We start from the raw sequence: 20,990 nt of genomic DNA on the forward strand, positions 1-20,990 counted from the left end.
TAGCATTTCTTTCCATTCGGGACATTAGAGGGTTCTACAGTAAGAAAACAAGTATTATTTTATTTTCTGTACAAAAGATCAAATGAAACGACACTCCTTTTTCTACACTCCTTTTGCTTCATTCGATGCAGTTCCACACCCTGCTTTTTATTTTCTGATTGAATGTAATTTGGAATGTGCACATGATCATTGAAGTACAATACCTGGAGCATCTTGGACGTTACACTGGTCCGTGTTACAGCAGGAAATAGCCGTCCTTACAGTGCCAAAGTTTATGGACCCACTTTGACAGGCAGAAATACAACCTTTAACCTCCACTTTAGAAGTAATCTCACCTAAAAAATATGAATGATAGTGGAAATACCAATTTAACTGGAAAATTGATTTATAAATGTTAATATTTAAGGCCCGATACTAACAGCAAAGTTATTTTTCATTCTTTGCTTAGGGGTAAAACAAAGTTTGAAATACGTGAGCAATGATAAAGTTAGCAAACATCTGACGAGACGTCAGATCATCACACTGCTGAAAGTGACGGTTAGATGAATATATAAATATGTGCTTCAAGCTTTTCTCTCAATAATAAAATAAACACACCACAAAATCGAGAAAACAGCAAGCATTTTAAAGGGGTGATGAATTGAGAATTCAACTTTCCCTTGAGCTTTTGGTATATAAAAGGTCATGGTAATATAAGAATATCCTGTAAGTTTCAGAGCTGAAAACGTCCTTGTTAGTCAAAGAAAAGCTTTTATTGACACCAGGCTCAGCAAACGATCGATCTCAGAATGTGCCAGGCTATGATGTCAGAGTGTAGTGAAGCACCGCCTCAACAGAAGAAGAACAACGCCTGATTCTGTATCCCTGCTCACCGACTCGTGCCACTAACAGGACATAGAGCTAAACTGCATCGAATTTCTAAACATACCACATAAGCTTAATTCGGATTCCAATATTATGAATGCATGGATTAACTTTTTTGAATGAATATCCAGCTCACGTGGAGAAGACTTTGTGTTTGTTCCTTCATTTCTGATCACGGATTCGTTTGTAAACAAGCGACTGGATTTGCAGACAGGATGAGATTACATCAATGAATGAAGCAACACACTAATGTGAGTAAAACATGTTTTTTATATGTGAGATTATTGCATTGTTACAGATTGTTTGATGTAGATCTATTGATTGTGTACGTGTCTAACTTAACATACCTTAACACACGGTCAAAGGCTGGAGAATCCTTTATTTGTGGTTCTTGATGCGCGTTGTTCACTCTCTTGACTTGATATTTGAAGGAAAAATACAATCATGGAAGTTTTGATCATGCAGTCTGCAACGTACTGGCGCGCAATGCATGGTTCGCTCCTCCGATCGGGCCGGCCAAGTAATAAAAAAATAACATTTCAATCAATCACGGGTGGATGAGAGATAAATCATTGTGTTTGTTTGATAAAGACGTTTTGCGAGCCCTGTGGGACAAATTATTCCGTTTGCCGTTTTCCCACTGTCACACATCTGTCTGGTCTGTTTTAGCACATGTGGTGTTTTGGTTTATTTCTGTGTCATGTGTGCTCCTGTCTTCTGTCTGGACCCCACCCTTCTTGTTATCTGATTATTGGTTAATTTGCCCCACCTGTTGTCCCTCGTTAGGTCTACCTGCCTTTTTTGCCTACTATTTAATCTCCTTCCGTTTTCAGTCCTGTGCGGTTACATTGTCTCATGTTACGTCCTGATGTTTCCTGTTCCGACTTCTTGTTCCTGATCCTGTTTGTTTCTGTATTATGTTTGATTTTCCCCCTCGTGGGTGTTTTGTTTGTGTTTGTTTTATTTTTATTTAAATAAATATCAGTTTTCTGCATTTTGAGTCCTCACCCCTTTGTCCCATACCGGATCCGTGAAACCCGAATGCTTCAAAACAATCCCTCACGGTGTACTCAGGGGGAGCCGAAACTCATTAAATATGCAAATCTTATCCAATCCTAGCCGTCTTCATAAAATCGTGCAGGAGAGAGCCTCAAAACCAGGGTAGAAAATAGCCTATTACTCGGCTCATATCTGACCTCGACCGACAGAACAGGAGAAATTAACCAGAAAAGATTTTCACGTGAAAGAAGGCGGAGGCTCCTCGCACGCCTATCTATTTCATAGTCACCACGGACCACTGGTAGTACAAAGATGTTTCTGGAGTTTCCGGAAAGTTCTCTTTGGCAAGCTGTTTCTCACTCCCAAAACAAACTCCAAAAGATCTTCGTTTTGGCCTTACATTACATCGTTTTGACCCGACATTACATCATTTCGTTCTTCATTTTCATGGCCTTTAGCACCTTTGTATTTCAATGTTTTAAATACAAATCATAACAATCTGAGAGAAAACATATTTAATAATATATGTCGAATATTTTGTGATTAAAATCAGAAAAAGGCATTCATTCTGTCACACCTCTAGTAAATAATAGCAGCAGTCAAATATAACTGTACATTTCAAACATATTGGACTTACCATCTTGTGTCACTATTGTGTAACTCTCGCACTGAGAAGATCCAATGGGACATGTTTTTACCGTTTGATTTGCACAAGAACTCGTTGAACTCATGCAGTCATAACACCTGAGAGAGTGTCCTTTAGTAATAAAACAGAGACAGTGAGAGAAAGAACATCTAATGATCTGTATTTGTACTCAAGAACATCACAAACATTATTTGTCTTTGTACCTGCAGTGAAAAGAATGAAGAGAAGAAAAACTGAGATTTGCAGATCCATCTTTGTTCAGGAGGTGAATGAAGTAATATGCCTGTTTCATCACTCATTTTATAGCTTAACAGAAGGGGAGGGCCTTCATGAGAAAATCAAAGTTTTCTAGATATTTTTTGAAACACGAACTTCAGCTTACAAAATTGACTTGCCAGTTAAAGATAAAGGAAGGTTTGATAAGGAATTGCAAGAAATGTATAGATCAACTTAAACTCACCTTCTTAAAGTGACAGTTCATCCAAAAATGAAAATTCTGTAATATTCTATTCACCCTCATGTCGTTCAAAACCTTTTCTTTCTTCTGTAGAACACAGAAATATCTTATTTTGTTCTGCAGAATAAAATTCAATTTAATTAGAAAGACTTTAGGGACTACCATTCAGTGAGGAGGACGCAAAGTTATTGAGAAGCCAGGAAACAAGCTTAAACAATAAAGTTTTACAATAGCTGCAATTCAGTATATGACCTACACCTACACACTGGACGGGACATGATACATCCCATTTAAACAGAACCACACGTTTCATTTACTCTGAAATCCTTAACGATCAGACCTTAGACATTGTTAAAGACAAATTCTTTAATGACCCTAGAACACATCAGAGTGATTTTAATTTTGATCACATTCTCAAGCACATGACGAAAAAAATATTTTCTCTCGAGGAGTGCACACACACCTCAAGAGAAAATCATATATATATATATATATATATATATATATATATATATATATATACATATATACATATATATATATGTATGATTTTCTCTCTGTGTGTGTAGGTCTGAAGAGTGTGCTTGTGATCAAACTCACTCTGATGTGTTCTAGGGTCATTAAAGAATTTGTCTTTAACAAAGTCTAAGGTCTGATCGTTAAAGTGTAACTAAACCCTAAAAGAAAGTTTTTTTAGTTAATGATCTACAAGACTGGGGCTTTATTAGTGCTGTCACGGGGTGAGGAATCACACGACAAGGCAGGCTGAGTGCAAAAGGCCCCGGAGGGTGGATTTTATTTACAGTGCACGTGAAAAGGTGAAAACAGTCAGTGAGCCGGTGCGTGATGGCTGGTGATCCTTGTGCTCGGTGGTGCTCAATCCTCGTGAAAGTGGGTGTCCAAACGTGCTCTAGTGAAGTGGGCTGTCGGTCACTCGCTGCTTTCTGGGGGAGAACAACAAAGAGAGGTTAGTCCAGCAGTGCATTCAGCTCGAGACCAGAGTCTGTCTGTCTGCTCATCCGTTGCTGCTTATATGCCTCCGGGCTGATGAGGTGCAGCTGTGACCGATCAGCCCATGGTGATGACGTGCAGGTGTGTTGTTGCCAGGGCGACGCTGATTCCTCTGGGTGGACTCGTCACAGTGCTCTTCATTGATTCGAGTAAATGTTTTGACATTTGGGTAAAGTGTTAAACGTCTTAGAGTTGAGTGGTGGCTACTGCAGTTGAATTTTCCTATTGGACATTGTTTGCCATCATGATGTATGTTGGCTCTTGCACTACCCACGCCCCTGGCACGAGCTCACCACGCCCTAAGAAATGTTTTCCCGTATTGATCACATGAGAACGGCTTCACTCCAGTATGAACTCCCATGTTACATAAAGTAGAAACATTATGAATGAAACTCACTTGACACTTGCTATCAACATTCTAATGAAGAAAATACGGTTAAATAATGCAGTTGTCAGTACACGTCAGGCTTTTCTTGCGCCCGTCATGTGTACAGATACTTTTCATACATGAGACGCGCTTTCAAAACCCAACACGCAAGTGGTTGCCGTGGTAACGAACAACAATACCGTAACGTGCTGGCGTATAGTCTAACTTTTATTTGAAAATCTGTTTATAATAGGCTATAAGGTTTGAACTTATTGGTCCTGCGCTGCCTATTGATTCAGTTAATTTGAATAAAAATACATTGCATGTATCTGATCTATTTTTAGTGTCATTCAGAATATTTGACTGTTCATAGATTAGGTCAGTGGTCCGGCTGGTCCCATTCTCTCTTATGCTGCTGCTTCGCTAGTATCGTCGGCATCGGGAGTTAACGCAGTTAATGTTTATATTTTTTAATATATTTTAAATATAAACATTTAAAATGGCTGTCATAAAAACTTGCCAGATTTATTCTTACATGCATTAAATATTGAAGAACATTAAAAATGATAATGAATAGCCTTATAATAATGGCTAATATGGTGCATATATTTAGCAATATGCTCCTCTCTAGAGTTAATATTTAGCTGACTAATGAGTTCATGGACACTGGATATGGTTTTTCTGAGGTAAATGTGACGTTACAATGTCTTTCCGCAGTTGAAACACTGAGCGATTCCATGTGACATGACACGGATTTCAGTAAGTTGTACTGCATATTTTAACACACTTTCAGATGCTCATTCATGTCAGTTTATTTTGCACTGCAACTGGTATTAAAGGAACACGCCAACTTTTTGGGACTTAAGCTTATTCACCGTATCCCCCAGAGTTATAGATAAGTCCATACATACCATTCTCATCTCTGTGCCATAACTCTGTCTGACGCACCCACCGCTAGCCTAGCTTAGCACAAAGACTGGAGGTTAACGGCTCCAGCTAGCCTACTGCTCAATAAGTGACAAAATAACGCCAACATTTTCCTATTTACATGTTGTGATGTGTATAGTTACATCGTGTACTAAGACCGACGGAAAATTAAAAGTTGCAATTTTCTAGACTGATATGGCTATGAACTATACTCTCATTCCTGCGTAATGATCAAAGAACTTTGCTGCAAATTATCATTTTTTTTTAAAGATGGGAGGAAACACCCAAGCCTTCTGCTATAATCATAATCAGTCACTCTTGCGCACAAGACTAAAGGTACTTACTCCTCCACAATTAACATGAAATCATTCATCGCGTTTGAGTTCAGCTGATGACTTAAGGCAGGGGTTCCCAAACTTTTCAGCCTATTACCCCCAAAGAAACGGTGCCAGTGACTCGCGACCCCCACTATCATTGGGGGTGGTTAAAGTCAGAGTTCGGCAAGCTACTCTGAAACTGTAGCTTTACAAGCTACAAGCTACTTGTAAATTAAAGTAGTTAAGTTATATTGAAGCTGCCCTTTTGAAAAAGTAGTTACCTACACTACAAGTTACTATCAAAAAGTGGCTAGCTACATTAAAACTACTTTTCTTTTTACAAATTACATTGTAACAAATAACTTGCTAATGAAGAATATAATATTTGGGGTTTCAAGCAAGATAATGCAATGTAATAATGATTTCAAAGAGTATGGGGTGAATTCAGGTTGATTGGGACACTTTTTCCCCAGTCATTTCAATGGCAAAAACTGTCAGAATTATTTGATTTTCTGATACACACAATACTCAAATATAGACTAAATCTCAAACTGGCTATCAAAGTGCAAAATGATTACACATTTAACATCACTGCAAGAACAAAATGTGTGCAACTTAAATTAAATATACAGGAGTCAGGATTAGTCTAAAAATGCATATTAAACTCACAGCACATGCAGTGATGGAGCATGCTTGTCTTGCTATCACCAGACCAAGCTCAATTTAAGATTGAACATTGGTCTGGGGAGTCTGCTCTGTATTTTCTACTGCACACGCGAGCATAAACGTGCATAAATTAAATGACTCTGTACGCAATTGGATAGTCCTTCAACCAATCAGACCACAAGAGGCGTGATCAATGGGCAACGACCCATCGCTTCTCTATCCGTCATCGTGATAATCCCTCCAATAGCGGGCCAGGTGGATAAGCCAGTCTGTGATTGGTTCCCGCAAAAGTGTAAAATAAGCAGTAGAAATGAATGTACGAGTTTCCAGACTGAGTTGCCGGGCGAAATCAAATCACTGGCAGATCAGGCTGGGTTTACCCAGTCTAGGAGCGTGCAGCATTTTGAACAGAACCGCTCTGGTGCGTTTCCCAAAAGCATTGTTAGCCAACTAGTGCCATCGTTATCAACATAGTTCAATGAGTGTTTCCAGAAAATGGAAGCTTCAGGTTAAGTTCTGCCAGGAAGACTTAATCACTTCGTCACTTATTAACTTCATCTCTATCCAATCACGTCTTCATATTTTCTGTATAAAGGTCGTACTTACACATGTTTGAGTTCGCAGATGCCGATGCGACAACAATTGCTCGCATTCACTGCTAAACCATGTCCAACGATACTCCAATCGTATGCGATTACTCAGACTCCGATGACGAGTTAGTGCCGCCCTCTCCTCTTCCAACACAGCGCAGCGCTCGCCTCCAACGCCGCGACTCGCCATGGGTAACGTGGTCTATGGAGGATATGCACAGTACTCTGGAATCAGCCGGCATTCCTATCAGCCAAGGTCTGTCCAGAGAGGATCTTATTCTTCTCGCTCAAAATACTCTGGGTAATCCACCCGAGTCTGTCTCTGATATCGCGACTCCTTCAGTGTCAGGCCACTCAAAACAAGCCAGTAGAAAGAGAACAGCAAAGTCATCGTCACCTCATCCCGGTAAAAGAACTACACTGCAAGCTCGGCCACCAGTTCATTCGGATATCACTGAGCCCGACGGAGTTAACACTCAACTCCTCCAAGTGGTTCAAAGCCTCTCCCAAACCGTCAAACGCCTGGAATCAAGGATGTCAAAATTCGAACTCTCTGCGGCGATCTCCAATGGCCCGAATCAAGCCAATAACTTTGCCGTAAATCCTCAATTTTGTCCTCCTGCCAGCGGATTAAGTGATCCCCCGGGCTTCGCTTCTACTTCCTCAGCCCCGCTAGTTCTCCAACAACCAGCTCTGACATCATTTCAGGATGTTCCTGCCCCAACCGAAACTCCAGCCTTTAACCTTTCAACAGCAACTCCTGCCCAGACATTCGGCAGGCGTTTTGTCTCTCCAGCTGCTGCTACGGTATCTCCTTACATCAGAACTAAAATCATCCAAGGTAAGGACATAAACCTTGCTTCACTCCTGCTCCCCTCGCCTGCTGCTGACAGGAAGGTGGTTGACTGCGGTGACGTGGCAGTCTTGCTTAAAACGTCCGATCCTAGATTACAACGGAATCTCACATTCGCAGAATTCGTCATTGCTTTCAGCATATTCAGAGATATTCTGTGTCAGGCTTTCCCAGATCGAAGGGAAGAGCTGGATTTGTATCTAGCCATGATGGCGGACTTTAATCAACGATACGGAGGCACACTGTTCTACGAATATCATAAATCATTCTCCGCCAAATCAGCTTCCTTTATTTCGCTTTTCAACTCCAGACTAGACTGGTCTGTGACTGATACCGAACTGCTCGTTCGTCATTTCGGCGGTGCAAAAACGCTGACTTGTAACATTTGTAGCGCTCACGGACACACAGCGTCTTTCTGCCCCAAAGCATTCAACAAACAAGAGCCGTACGCTGTCCAAGGTGCTGATAACGTAAGGCTCCCACAAGACAACAAGAAACGCTACATCTCAGAAAACAGAGGCGCGATTATATGTAATAACTTTAATGAATCTGTCTGTTCTTTTCCTCATTGTAAATATGAACACATTTGCAGTTTCTGCAAGGATCCGCACCCGAAATCGGTCTGCCCATGCCGGTACAAACCTCAAACTCAAGGAAAAGCCCCAATTCGGAGGAAATTCTGAAGAGCCACCCTTCTACTCCAATTAATGTTCCTAATCTCTCTAGCTACCTCTCATCTCACCCCGATCCGACTTTTGTCGACTATCTAATCACCGGTCTGTCTCAAGGGTTTCGGGTGGGCATCCTTTCCAATCTCACCACCTCCTTCATAGCTAAAAATCTGCAATCAGCCATTTCTGAACCAGACGTGGTTTCTGAATTATTAGAGAAAGAGGTAAATAAAGGTTATGTCATTGGCCCTTTTGCTTCCCCTCCTTTTTCGCCTTTCCGCATTAATTCTATTGGCATCGCAACACGGAAATACTCCGGTAAAAAACGTCTGATCTTCGATATGTCTTCCCCTCATTCCGCCTACACAACGAGTGTGAACGAATGCATCCCTTTAGCCCCTTTCTCTCTACAGTACGCCTCGGTTGACAATGCTATTCATTTAATAAAGATAGCCGGGCAAGGTGCTTGGCTAGCTAAAGCCGATATAACAGATGCTTTTAAAACTATGCCAATCCATCCCTCCGACTGGCCACTTTTCGGCGTTAAATGGGATCCCAAATTCTATTTTGCCGTAAGGCTTACATTCGGGTGTAGAAGTAGCCCGCATATTTTTAATAGCCTTTCTGAAGCGATGTGCTGGATCTTGCTGAATGTCAGCAAGCTTCCCTTCGTTCTGCATTTGCTCGACGACTTTTTATTAATCGATTTTCCATCTCCCCAATCTTCTGTTCTAGACATACTCAAACATATCTTTAGTGATGTCGGCATTCCCCTCTCTGCCGAGAAAACCTTGGGACCCTCTACTTCTTTAGAATTTCTCGGGATTCATCTTGATTCTGTTCTAATGCAAGCTTCCCTTTCCCCCGAAAAGCTCGCAAGGATCAGGTTTTTTTTGGAATCTTTTCCCTCGGTCCTTTCTATATCAAAGCGCGATTTGCTCTCGCTACTCAGGCACTTAAATTTCGCCATGAGGATAATTCCTCAAGGCAGGGCTTTCATCTCACGGTTGTTAACTCTGGCCCATTCCGTGGAAAAGCTAAGCGATCAGATCCAACTAGATGAAGGCTGCTTGTCCGACATTCAATTCTGGAAAAGATTGCTTAACGATTGGAACGGCATTTCTTTTTTCTACAACGACGATTTTGAATCATCGCTCCAACTTAATTTATTCACCGACGCGGCCCCTTCCATCGGGTTCGGGGGATTCTTCCAAGGGCAGTGGTTCGCAGAAAAATGGCCTAACGATTTTCCTAAAACCGCATCAGACTCCGTTTCATCCGCGCTTTACGAGATATATCCTATAGCCGTAGCCAGCGTCATCTGGGGCCCAGAGTGGTCACGTAAACGTATCACGATGCTCTGCGATAACGAAGCCACAGTCGCCATTATTAATAAAGGCAGATCATCTTGTCATTCGATTATGCCTTTTCTGAGACGGTTAATTTGGCAATCTGTTATTTTTAACTTCATCATTAAAGCTGAACACATACCCGGCCACTGCAATGTTATTGCTGACGCACTCTCTCGGTTTCGTTTTCAGACGTTCAGGCAGCTGTGCCCTTCAGCCAACCAGGATCCTTTAACCTGCCCTCCCTTAGGAGACATAATACTAAATTAAATGAACTGCTCACGTCAGCTAGTCATTACATTTCTAAAGGAGTCGCTCCCTCTACACTTAAAGCCTACACGTCTGCATGGTCTGCTTTTCTAATGTTTTGCTTCTCCTTCCAAATTTCCGTTTTTCCTATTCTTATTTCGACCGTGTGCTCCTTTCTCGTCTTTAATTTCGAAAATCGCAATCTTAAAATCTCTTCTATTCGCAGACTTCTTGCCGGCATCAAATTCTACGCTAAATATTATAATCGTAATTTCCAAAGCCTTTTTTCCGACTCTTCTGTTCGATTACTACTTAAGGGGTTAGCTAAATCCTCCAGCAAAATAGCAGACAAACGCCTGCCTATTACCCTGCCTTTACTGCACAGATTAATGAATTCTGTACGCAATGGCCTTCTTTCCACTTACTTTAATATTCTTCTAGAGGCAGTGTTTTTATCTGCCTTCTACGGGTTTATGCGTCCAGGGGAATTCACTTCAGATACTAATAAATTCGATCCTGCCCGCGGCATTTCTTTTTCCGATCTACGCTTTGGACCCAAATTCTTCACACTCTTTCTTAAGAACTCCAAAACTGATGTTCAAGGTTCCGGCGTTACCCTAACGTTCTCAAAAATTAATAATAACTTCTGTCCCTTTACAGCTAAGGTGAAATTTCTTAAAATCCGGCCTATAACTTCCAAATACGCACCGCTATTTATATTACCTAACGGAGCACCCCTTTCCAAGGCTTGTTTCAGAACTCACTTAACCACTGTTATCAAAAGCTGCAGTCTATCCCCTTCTCTCTATACCGGCCATTCATTCAGGATCGGGGCAGCTACAACAGCTGCTGAACGAGGAATCTCTACATCAGCAATTAAGATCATGGGCAGATGGTCTTCCTCAGCATTTGAATCATACATCAGACCCGATTCAAAACCCATTCTCGAAGCTCAGCAAGCTCTTCAATAACAATCAGGTACATTCATGCAATTACTGGTGGTGGTTTTCGGCGGTAATGGCCTTGCCTAGACCACCTGTCTATGTCTGGCCTAACGTGGCTATATCTGTCGGTCTATCGAGGCCTGTCTATGTCTGGCCTAACGTGGCCATATCTGTCCGGTCTATCGAGGCCTGTCTATGTCTGGCCTAACGTGGCTATATCTGTCTGGTCTATCGAGGCCTGTCTATGTCTGGCCTAACGCGGCTATATCTGTCCGGTCTATCGAGGCCTGTCTATGTCTGGCCTAACGTGGCCATATCTGTCCGGTCTATCGAGGCCGTCTATGTTGGCCTAACGCGGCTATATCTGTTGGCCTATCGTGGCCTGTCCGTGTCTGGCCTAACGTGGCTATATCTATCCGGTCTATCGAGGCTGTCTATGTCTGGCCTAACGTGGCCATATCTGTCCGGTCTATCGAGGCCTAACGTGGCTTATCTGTCAGTCTATCGAGGCTTGTCTATGTCGGCCTTCTGTGGCTATATCTGTTGGCCTATCGAAGTCTGTCTATGTCTGGCCTAACGCGGCTATACCTGTTCAGTCTATCAAGGATCAGTCTATATCTGGCATATAAGGCTAAAGCAGTAGCGCAATTAAAAAAAAAAAAAAAAAAAAAAAAAACATATATATATATATATATATTAAATAAATAAATAAATAAAACCAATTTCATTAAACAGTCATGGTAACCCCTATTTTTCCTATCTTTCAGGAACCTCAGGATCCCGTCCGGCACGCATTCTTTTCGTCTACCATTTTGGGGGAAGGCTGGCCCCGTCTGGTGGATCTACAATCCACCTACTTTTGGGGGTCGGCTGCGCCCCTGCCTTCATCTTCAGGCAGGGATATGCTGATCCGCTACCCTCGGATTACTAACTATACGGATTACTAACTATGCCAAAACTTTATTATGCTTGCTGGGCTGTTAATAAATGTATGCTTCATTCATCATCCTATCTCTGAGTCTTTCTGGTAGAACCATTGTTCCAATGAACATTCGCAAACAGCTTCGCAAACTTGTGTGGTTGCAACGACAAATCTCGACCTGTGGTTAGAAGCATAGTTTCTTGTTCGCATGGCGTGTGGACTTAATAAATCCTTTTCTTGAGCAAAATAAGCAAGCTGATATTCAGTGCAATCCATATCTTTTATTTCGAATACATACAAATGTCATTTACATCTTTTAGTTTGTCAAGAGATTTAAAGTACTGTTTTTGAAGAGTGCACATGTATGCGTGCGTGCTCTAGTACGCAAGAACGAGCCTATGATTGAATCTGGAAATAAAGCAAAATAACAGAGAAAAATAAGAATTAGTCCTCAGGTGCCATGTCCATAATTTATAGCAAAAAAATCTAGCATGAATTCGGTCTCAAACTAATGAATTAAAAGCAGTTATTACTCGACCACCTGAATGACATCATTAACCAAAGTGGTTGAACGACAGATTTGCCACAATATGGTTTCGGGAAACAGACGTGACTAGCTAGTTGATTACTTCAACGATGCAATGTACTACGGTTGTGAGTAACGACGTTGCACAGGAAACGGACCCCAGAGTAGTCATGAGCTGCTCGCGTGAACAGTGCACGTACTTTGCTTGACTATTTATTTTAGTTTTGAATTGTTTAGTTTAAAAGTGGACATTTCAAGCTATCTATACACATATTTCTCATGTCTGTGAGGCAAGTAGCTGCTGAGATTTGGTTCATTTATGAGACACGCTCCAGTTCAAGTGCAAAAGTGATCGCTCAGGCGCCTCCATGTCACGATTATTGTCTGCTATATTTGCTTCTTATTTATTAAATCCAGGCAATCGGCTGATGAAACATTGATTAAAATTAAGATACAATTTATACAAAACGAAATTCACTTTAAAGAAAGGCGTCCTACAAAACAAAACTTAATGAAGCGGTAATTTTTGACCCTATGTCTTTTATGTTCTCGTCAGAACCCAAACGGAATCGCGCTACACCGCTACCTGCTAGATAGTAGTTAAGTAGTTAGTTACTGGAAAAGCTACACTGTTTTAAAAGTAACTGAGCTACTGACAAGCTACTGAAAATTTAGTTAAGCTAGTAGCATCGCTACTTGTAGCTCGCTACTGCCCAACACTGGTTAAAGTATACAAAGACGTGGCTCGCAATTGCGAACCGGTACTAACAGGCCTATCCAAACACGAGCATGATATATGCACTTACGCGCCGACTTAAATAACAAATGACATCAAAAGTTTAATCAAACATTTTGTGATTAAACTTGAATAAATATGACAACAACACATTTGAAAAATACTGTATGTATACATATCCTACACATTAAAAAGTCAAATAATTTTAAATGAGTATCACACAGCAGCAGTGTTGGGTAAGTTGCTCTAAAAAAGTATTTAATTACTAGTTACTAATTACATCTTTATTAGTGTAATTAGATTGCTGTACAAATTACTCTCTCCAAAAAGTATTTAATTACTTATTACTAATTACTTTCTAAATCCTATATCGACCGCGACTAGTTAAGTGATTCAAGGATAAACATGAAACGGCTCTTTTAATTCATTCAATAAATATAAAACTACATAAATGATTCTTATTAACTGACCAAAGTATTATAAATGTGAGAAGGATATAAAAACATGCATTTGAAAGTTAGACTTTACATTTTTATGTTAATTCCACTATTGTATTATATATAATTTTTCTCCACACCAAACTCGCTCATCCATGTCTTTATGGACCTTGTTTTGTCCACTGGTGCGCAGTCATGTTGCAGCAGGAAGGGGCCATCCCCAAACTGTTCCCACAAAGTTGGGAGCATGAAATTGTCCAAAATGTCTTGGTATGCTGAAGCATTAAAGGGATAGTTCACCCAAAAATTTAAATTCTGTCTTCATTTACTCACCCAAACCTGTATGAGTTTCTTTGTTCTGCTGAACACAAAAGAAGATATTTTGAAGAATGTTTGTAGCCAAGCAGAGAGAGCAACCATTGACTGTAAAAAAGTACTATGGTAGTCAATCTCTTCTTTTGTGTTTGGAACAACTTGGGGTGAGTAAATGATGACAGAATTTTCATTTTTGGGTGACTATCCCTTTAAGTGTTCCTTTCACTGGAAGAGCCAAGCCCTACCCCTGAAAAACAACCCCACACCATAATTCCCGCAAATTTTACACTTGGCACAATGCAGTCAGGCAAGTACTGTTCTCCTGGCAACCGCCAAACCCAGACTCGTCCATTGGATTGGAGAACACATCTCCTCTGCTCAATAGAGTCCAGTGGTGGCGTGCTTTACACCACTGCATCCGCCGCTTTGCATTGCAATCGGTGATGTATGCAGCTGCTCGGACATGGAAACCCATTCCATGAAGCTCTCTATGCACTGTTCTTCAGCTAATCTGAAGGCCACATGAAGTTTGGAAGTTTGTAGCTATTGCTTGCAGAAAGTTGGCGACTTCTGCGCACTGTGCACCTCATCATGCGCTGACTCCGCTCTGTGATTTTTACATGGCCTACCACTTCGTGGCTGAGTTGCTGTTGTTCCCAATTGCTCCCACTTTGTTATAATACCACTAACAGTTGACTGTGGAATATTTAGTTGTGAGGACATTTCACAAATTGACTTATTGCACAGGTGGCGGTATCAGATCAGATTTCCAGATATTGGACCACCGCTTCAGGCTCACTGTCGGACCACCATCATATATTAAAATTGCCTGATCATTAATAGAATAATATTGATTATTATTACAATATGAAGTAAGTGAAATAAGAAGTACATGAATGATCAAAACTTAAGGATGAGCAAAATGCCTGCAGATTGCCAAATCTGCCCTTTATAGACTAGCCTTTTATGTGGAAGGTCTCAACTATCAACCTTGCACAATTCTACTTTGATACATTTTGATTAGAGGTGTGCGATATATTGACAAAAATGACCTCGATATTTTCTGGGATTTTATCGATAATGATAGTTAAACAATATTTTTTCTAAGTGTGTTATTGTGCTGGTACCGGTTTAGGCCTGCCGTGGACCGCTGACTCCTAAAGTTTTCGATATTCTTCATATTCTGTATGATGGTCAGTCACAGCAATGAAATAAATTATTTTTTTCCAATACGTTTCAATTTTTTTTACCTTTTATGGGCATTTTGATTACCTTTTTATAATTTCATTTTTTAAACCTAATTGTTTGCATGCATCATCTTTTGAGTCAATATCATAATTTATTCAAATTTAATTATAATAATAAGACACAATAGGGCTGTTGTCAATCAAGATAAATAACACAATTCATCTTTGCATTGGAGAGGAAACACAGAAGCTGCATCTGAAGTGGCATTTAGATCATTTAGACTGTTTAATGAGCTCAGAGGTGACAAATGAATAACCTGCAGTTACAAATGCATAAATAATGTTTTGATGTCTTAAACATAAAACGTTGAATATTGATACTTGAAATGATTTAAAACATGAAAAGATACTTTAAAATATGAATTTAAAACCGCCAGTAGGTGGCAGCAAATCACAATTAATGAGTGAGTCATTCCTAATGTAGTAATTAAATATGTGTTTAGTTCTCACCAAAGCTCTCTCTATTTTGCTGTAGATCATTAAACCCTTACACTGCCTAAGAAGTCTGTCCAAAATTAGTTTTGTGAGGTGCCTTCATGAACAAACGCTGCCTTACAAGCGAGGCAAAGATTCAGCTTCCTAGGTTTTCGGACGCAGCCTTAGTCATCAAATCATTGATTCAATTGATTTATTCAAAAAGTTGATTAATCCAGTAAGGAAACACCTCCGTGTGTTGCTCAGAGACGCAATTACAGTGTTGTGGCTTTGTTTTGAACTATTTTAGTTGGTTTTAGTTTTAGTTAGCGAATCGCTCAGGCTGTTTTCCCTCATCAAAAGTGCGCACTGCGGGGGTCGATTGCTGTCTTTTCAAAGCTGCGGGGGTCAACTGCTTGCCTTTGAACCGGTATGTTTTTATTACCTTAGAATTAGCCATTTCTATCTACACCACGCTTCCCTTACAGTGAAGTCGCAATTTTGCGCCGCCATGTTTCTACAGTAGCCCTAAACAAACAAACTGCTCTTCAGAGCGCTAGCTACTCTCTGCTGTCTCAGACGACGACATCTTTGTCCACCTTTGCCTCCGTAGCTTCTCTATGTGCTTCGAAAAGGAGGGCTGAGAGGTGGGCGGTTGCAATTTGCAACCTCACTGCTAGATGCTGCTATAATTTACACACTGAACCTTTAAATGTAAATGTGAGCAGTTATGGATTATAGTCATATTATTTCTAAGCATTTCAACCCTTGACTTAAAATGTGCTAGTTGATGTCACGGAATCTACTGACGAGGTGAGTTGTTGGACCCAAGTGCAGTTTAATCAAAAATATCAAAACATAAAACAAAGACTTGGCAATAATCAAAACAAAGACTTGACATGGCAAACATAAACCTCACCTATACAGCAGTTAACAACATCAATATTTATTTATTTATTTATTTGGAGCCCCATTAGCTTCCACGAGTGGTCGCTAATCTTCCTGGGGTCCATTTTACAATATCAAAACATATTATACACAATCACATTACACTTTTTACAATATGTTATCAAAAGAATAAATACAATTCAATTTTAGTCATTACACTTAATTTTCATTACAGATCATACATCTTTTTAAAATAAGATCTGTTGCTTATTTGTCTTATACATATTGACAGTTGATTCCAAGCTACTGAGGATCTAAATAGTACAGTTCTCCTCATACAATTTGACTGTGCAAAAGGAACAACTAAATCACCAGAGCTGACCTGCTGAGTAATATATTGGTGACAATACCCACTGTACACCAATTTATCCACAAAAAATCTGGGGTTGTTTTTATAGATGGCATTATGCATGTAGCACAGAAGACTTATCTTTAATTTATCCTGTACCTTCAACCATACTAATATAGTGTGCATCTCATTCACACTGGTCCTGTACGATCAGCCAAGAGCAACTCTGGCAGCTCTATTCTGTGCAAGTTGAAGTTTTTTCAAGTGCTCCTGTGTAGCACTGGACCAAATAACTGGGCAGTACTCCAGGTGTGACAAGACCAAAGACTGGACTACTGTTCTCATGACTGAGGGTGGACAAAACGGCACACATTTCCTAGCTAAAGCAATGCCTCTACCCATCCTAGAAACAATATGAATTATCTGATCAGTCCATGAGAGCTGATTATCCAGCTTGACACCCAAGAGTTTAGTTTTAGTAACCTGCTCAACCAAAGTTGTATCAATAGTCAAATTTAGGTTACAAGGTTTCTTTAACAAATGTTTAGTACCAAAAACAATACATTTGGTTTTGGAAATATTTAGAACTAATTTGTTCAAATTAACCCAGTTGATAATCAAATTTAATTGGTTTTGAAGTTTCATACTTAGATTGGTTATTGAAGGAGATGCACAAAATAAACTTGCATCATCTGCATACAGTACAACTTCTGCATTTCTAACAACATGGGGCAAACCATTCACAAAAATTGATAACAATAACAGACAAGGACACACGGCAAACATGAGGGCTTAAATACACTGAGACTAATGACAAGACAAGTGACACCTGTGACCAGTGATCAAACAATGAACCAATGACATGACACAACACATGAGGGCATGGGAATCACATGACAAAACCAGGAAGTGCATGACAAGACAGTGAACATGACACACTAAAACATAACCAAGAACAAGATAAACTTAAACCATGAACAATGAACAATGAACATGAACCAACACCAAAACACCCTGTGACAGTTGAACAACCAAAAGAAACGGAAGTTGGACACATTTCCAGTCACTCACAGACAATTGTTTAATAAACTGTATACATGTACGTAAATATTTTATTTCAGCAGTTTAACACACTTTTAAAAATCAGAATGTGCATCAGAATGTGTATCATATTCGGTTTTTGCTGTAGAACCTGAAGTGCAGAATCTGGACTCACTGAAACAGGAAGTAGAAGAGCAGAGGAGCGAAGAGCAGGAGGAGGCTGCCCTTAGACACTCCATCTAATCAAGACAATAAGGAACATTAGTATTAATTACTACTACTTCTAGTAATAATAATAGTTATTAAAAATGGCATGTTTTCATTGTTGATCAATTTCATTTTTTTTAAAAACAATTAAAACTTTGAAAGCACTTGACTAATTCATAAGCTTCTCCTTTTCATATGCTGTTCAAGTTAACCTATTTTTGACTTCTCATTGTGCATTTTATGAAAAGTCACTAAAATCAAACTGCTAGTGTGACCCCTCCTGTTCGTACTGCCCTCTCCAAGCGGGACTTGAACCCGAGTCCACCGGCATGAGAGTCCGCTCTAACAAGGAGGCTAAAGGCTGCAACCCCTAGCGTCAGTCCCTAGAGTGTCTCTTGAGATCAGAGGAGTGAGGTTTACTCGCACAGTGACTACTAGCTGGTCTCTGTTACACTAGCACTGTCAAATAAAGGCCAATACCTGCTGCATTGCAAAGGTCAGTGTCACAGCAGTGGGTTGTCACTGTCCCTCCAGTTGGTACCTGTATGGTCCCTGGTTCACATTGATTTGCACAGCCTTTAGTTGTGGTGGACACCTTGAAACCTGCAAAAAAGACATAAATAACCATATAACCGTTGAGACATGAAGAGATCAACAAGTATACTTTCTTTTCAGAAACTATCACTTTTAATAAATTATTACAGCAGATTTACACATCACACTAGTGGACTTACCAACTGATTGTTCCGTTGTAATGCTATTACATATAGAAAATCCAACTAGACATGTCTCCACTGTTCCTTCACAGGAACCCGTCGAATCAGATATGCATGAGTAACACTTGAGAGAACATCCTTAAAGACAGAGAGAGACATTGAGTTACCGCTCTACAGTATGTGTACCAAATAATACATTCAATGCTTGCTGTTTTTTGTACCTCCAGTGAGAAAAACGAACAGAAGAAAACACACTCGCAGATCCATCATGTGTCAGGAACAGAATGACTAAACAGAAATAGTTTTAGTTCCTTTTATGTCTGTTCAGAAATGTGTGGGTTTGTTGAGGAAATGTGTGATGAACACTTAACAGTACATGAATAATCATATACACTAATACCTGAATTAAAACTTACGCGTCAACATGAACACATGATTAGAGAAGACAGTTTAGTTTATAGTTATAGATATGGATATTTTTCTTACACAAATGCATCGCTTCATGTGGAGCACTTTTATGATTGATAGATGCTCTGGAGGTCCACCTTAAGAACCTCCTGCTGCCTGTCTGTGCCATCCCTTTACCAGTCCCTCATCCTCTTCGTCTCCTCTTCTCCACGGCGTGAGGTCTCGCCTACCGAAAGGGGGCGTTCTGTCACAGTCGCGTTAGTTTGGGTTTGACTTGTTAGCTGTGTCCTAATTCAGGGACTGCATCCTTCAAAGGCCGATTCCGTCACCGCAGCACGACGAAGGCTTTTGATTCTTGTTGATATTTCATTCAAAGTATTGTTCATTACAGATCAGTTATTTTGCACTCCTGACATAAATTAAGAAATTAATGTCAACGCTTGCAGGTTTGCCATGCGATTCCTCAAGTTAATTTTACTTTACCGAACTTTTAGCAATGACTTCCACAGACGGCGTCCCGGTTACAGCCCGCTCAGCGCCCTTACTTCGTATCAGCGCGATCATCTACATCAGCTGTTCCACCGTAGATTATCAGTCTTTACCCAACCGAAAGTAATCCAGGGAGCACCTTCATGACACGCTGAAAACAACACCTCACTTTCCTCCTTGACTTTTCTGTCCGCACGCTGCTTCCAAAACTTCCCCATCATGTCTCAACAATAATGATGGAAGACGAACCTGACAGAAGTGACTGTCTCATGCATAATAACTAAATTATATTTTATGCATACTACAGCGCAGTGATTGGATTGAATGAGCTTTAGGTCATGAATATATGTCGAGAATCGCTCGAAACGGTCGACGTCAGCATGTTCGAGCAGCCCCATACTTGGACCTACGGTACACGCTGACGTCAGCTTCTGTGACGTTGTTCCGGGTTAGCTTTTCAAACCGGAAGACAGAAATCGCTCTGAAAAATGCAAAAATAACATTTTTCACATATGAATAACATTAATGAGTACCTTTAGTGTTTTCAATGATGTGCAGCCTATACATATCTGTTTACATCTAAAAAAAAAAGTGTTTTGGGGTTTCATGACCCTTTAACACTGACAGTTTGGAAGCTAAACATGAAGAAGCAGACACAAGAATTATCCTTCACTGCATCAGAAGCAAAACGTAAAAAATTGTTATCTTTGCAAGAGACACCGACATCTTGGTACTGCTGATTGCCCACTTCCACATAATGCCATGCCAAAAGATCTGGATGAAGACAGGTACAGCAAAGGAGAGAAAGTACGTCCCAGTTCATGCTGTAGCGGAATAACTGCAGATGGAGCCACAGGTCCCCGAGCTACTTCCTGATTTCCATGCTCTCACTGGGAGTGACTCAAATTCATACATTGCAGGACATTCAAAGAAGACATGCTGGGAAGTTTTCAGAATATTCACATCTACTAACGGGGCTTGGCGAAGGTCCTGACCTGAGTGACCACACCATTCAGAATGCAGAACAGTTTTTCTGCAAACTCTATAGTGTAAAGGATGCTGATAACATCAATGAAGTTCGAGCAAGCATGTTTGTCAAGGGCATGACAATAGAAAGACTGCCCCCAACCAGAGACACTCTCTACTTCCACATTCAGCACTCTCACTTCCAGGCTTTGGTCTTGCGGCAGGCCCACTTGCAGCAGCCAGTTCTGCCACCCCCTGAAACCATGGGATGGAAGACAGAGGGGAATTCCCTTATTCCTCAACTCATGTCACTACCCCCAGTTCCAGATGCCTGTGAGGAGTTAATCACCTGTGCCTGCACCACTGGGTGCAAGACAGCTGATGCGGCTGCAAGCCTAATCCATGCACTGCATCTTGCA

At 40.5% G+C, this 20,990-nt stretch overlaps 1 protein-coding gene across 1 annotated transcript; it reads right to left on the reverse strand.

The window, feature by feature from the left end:
- Positions 1-16,330: 16,330 nt before the first annotated feature.
- LOC307137302 (ly6/PLAUR domain-containing protein 2-like) lies at positions 16,331-18,998 on the reverse strand. The gene is made up of 4 exons (XM_079834891.1): positions 18,930-18,998; positions 18,727-18,846; positions 18,473-18,595; positions 16,331-18,024 (listed from the first exon to the last, which is right to left on the reverse strand). The coding sequence occupies exons 1-4, from the start codon at positions 18,976-18,978 to the stop codon at positions 17,957-17,959; spliced, it is 360 nt and encodes a 119-aa protein (XP_079691017.1). The 5' UTR covers positions 18,979-18,998; the 3' UTR covers positions 16,331-17,956.
- Between the last annotated feature and the right edge of the window lie 1,992 nt (positions 18,999-20,990).

The sequence above is a fragment of the Gobio gobio genome (genome assembly GCF_949357685.1).
Source record: "Gobio gobio genome assembly, chromosome: 14".
Taxonomy (NCBI): domain Eukaryota; kingdom Metazoa; phylum Chordata; class Actinopteri; order Cypriniformes; family Gobionidae; genus Gobio; species Gobio gobio.

What these genes read in the sequence shown, in the direction of transcription:
- LOC307137302 (XM_079834891.1), bottom strand. Translation starts at nt 18,978, where the DNA reads ATGATGGATCTGCGAGTGTGTTTTCTTCTGTTCGTTTTTCTCACTGGA. An exon ending in GTTCGTTTTTCTCACTGGAG is followed by an intron (nt 18,847 to 18,929) that starts GTACAAAAAACA and finishes TCTGTCTTTAAG; the next exon opens with GATGTTCTCTCAAGTGTTAC. An exon ending in TGACCTTTGCAATGCAGCAG is followed by an intron (nt 18,025 to 18,472) that starts GTATTGGCCTTT and finishes TGTCTTGATTAG; the next exon opens with ATGGAGTGTCTAAGGGCAGC.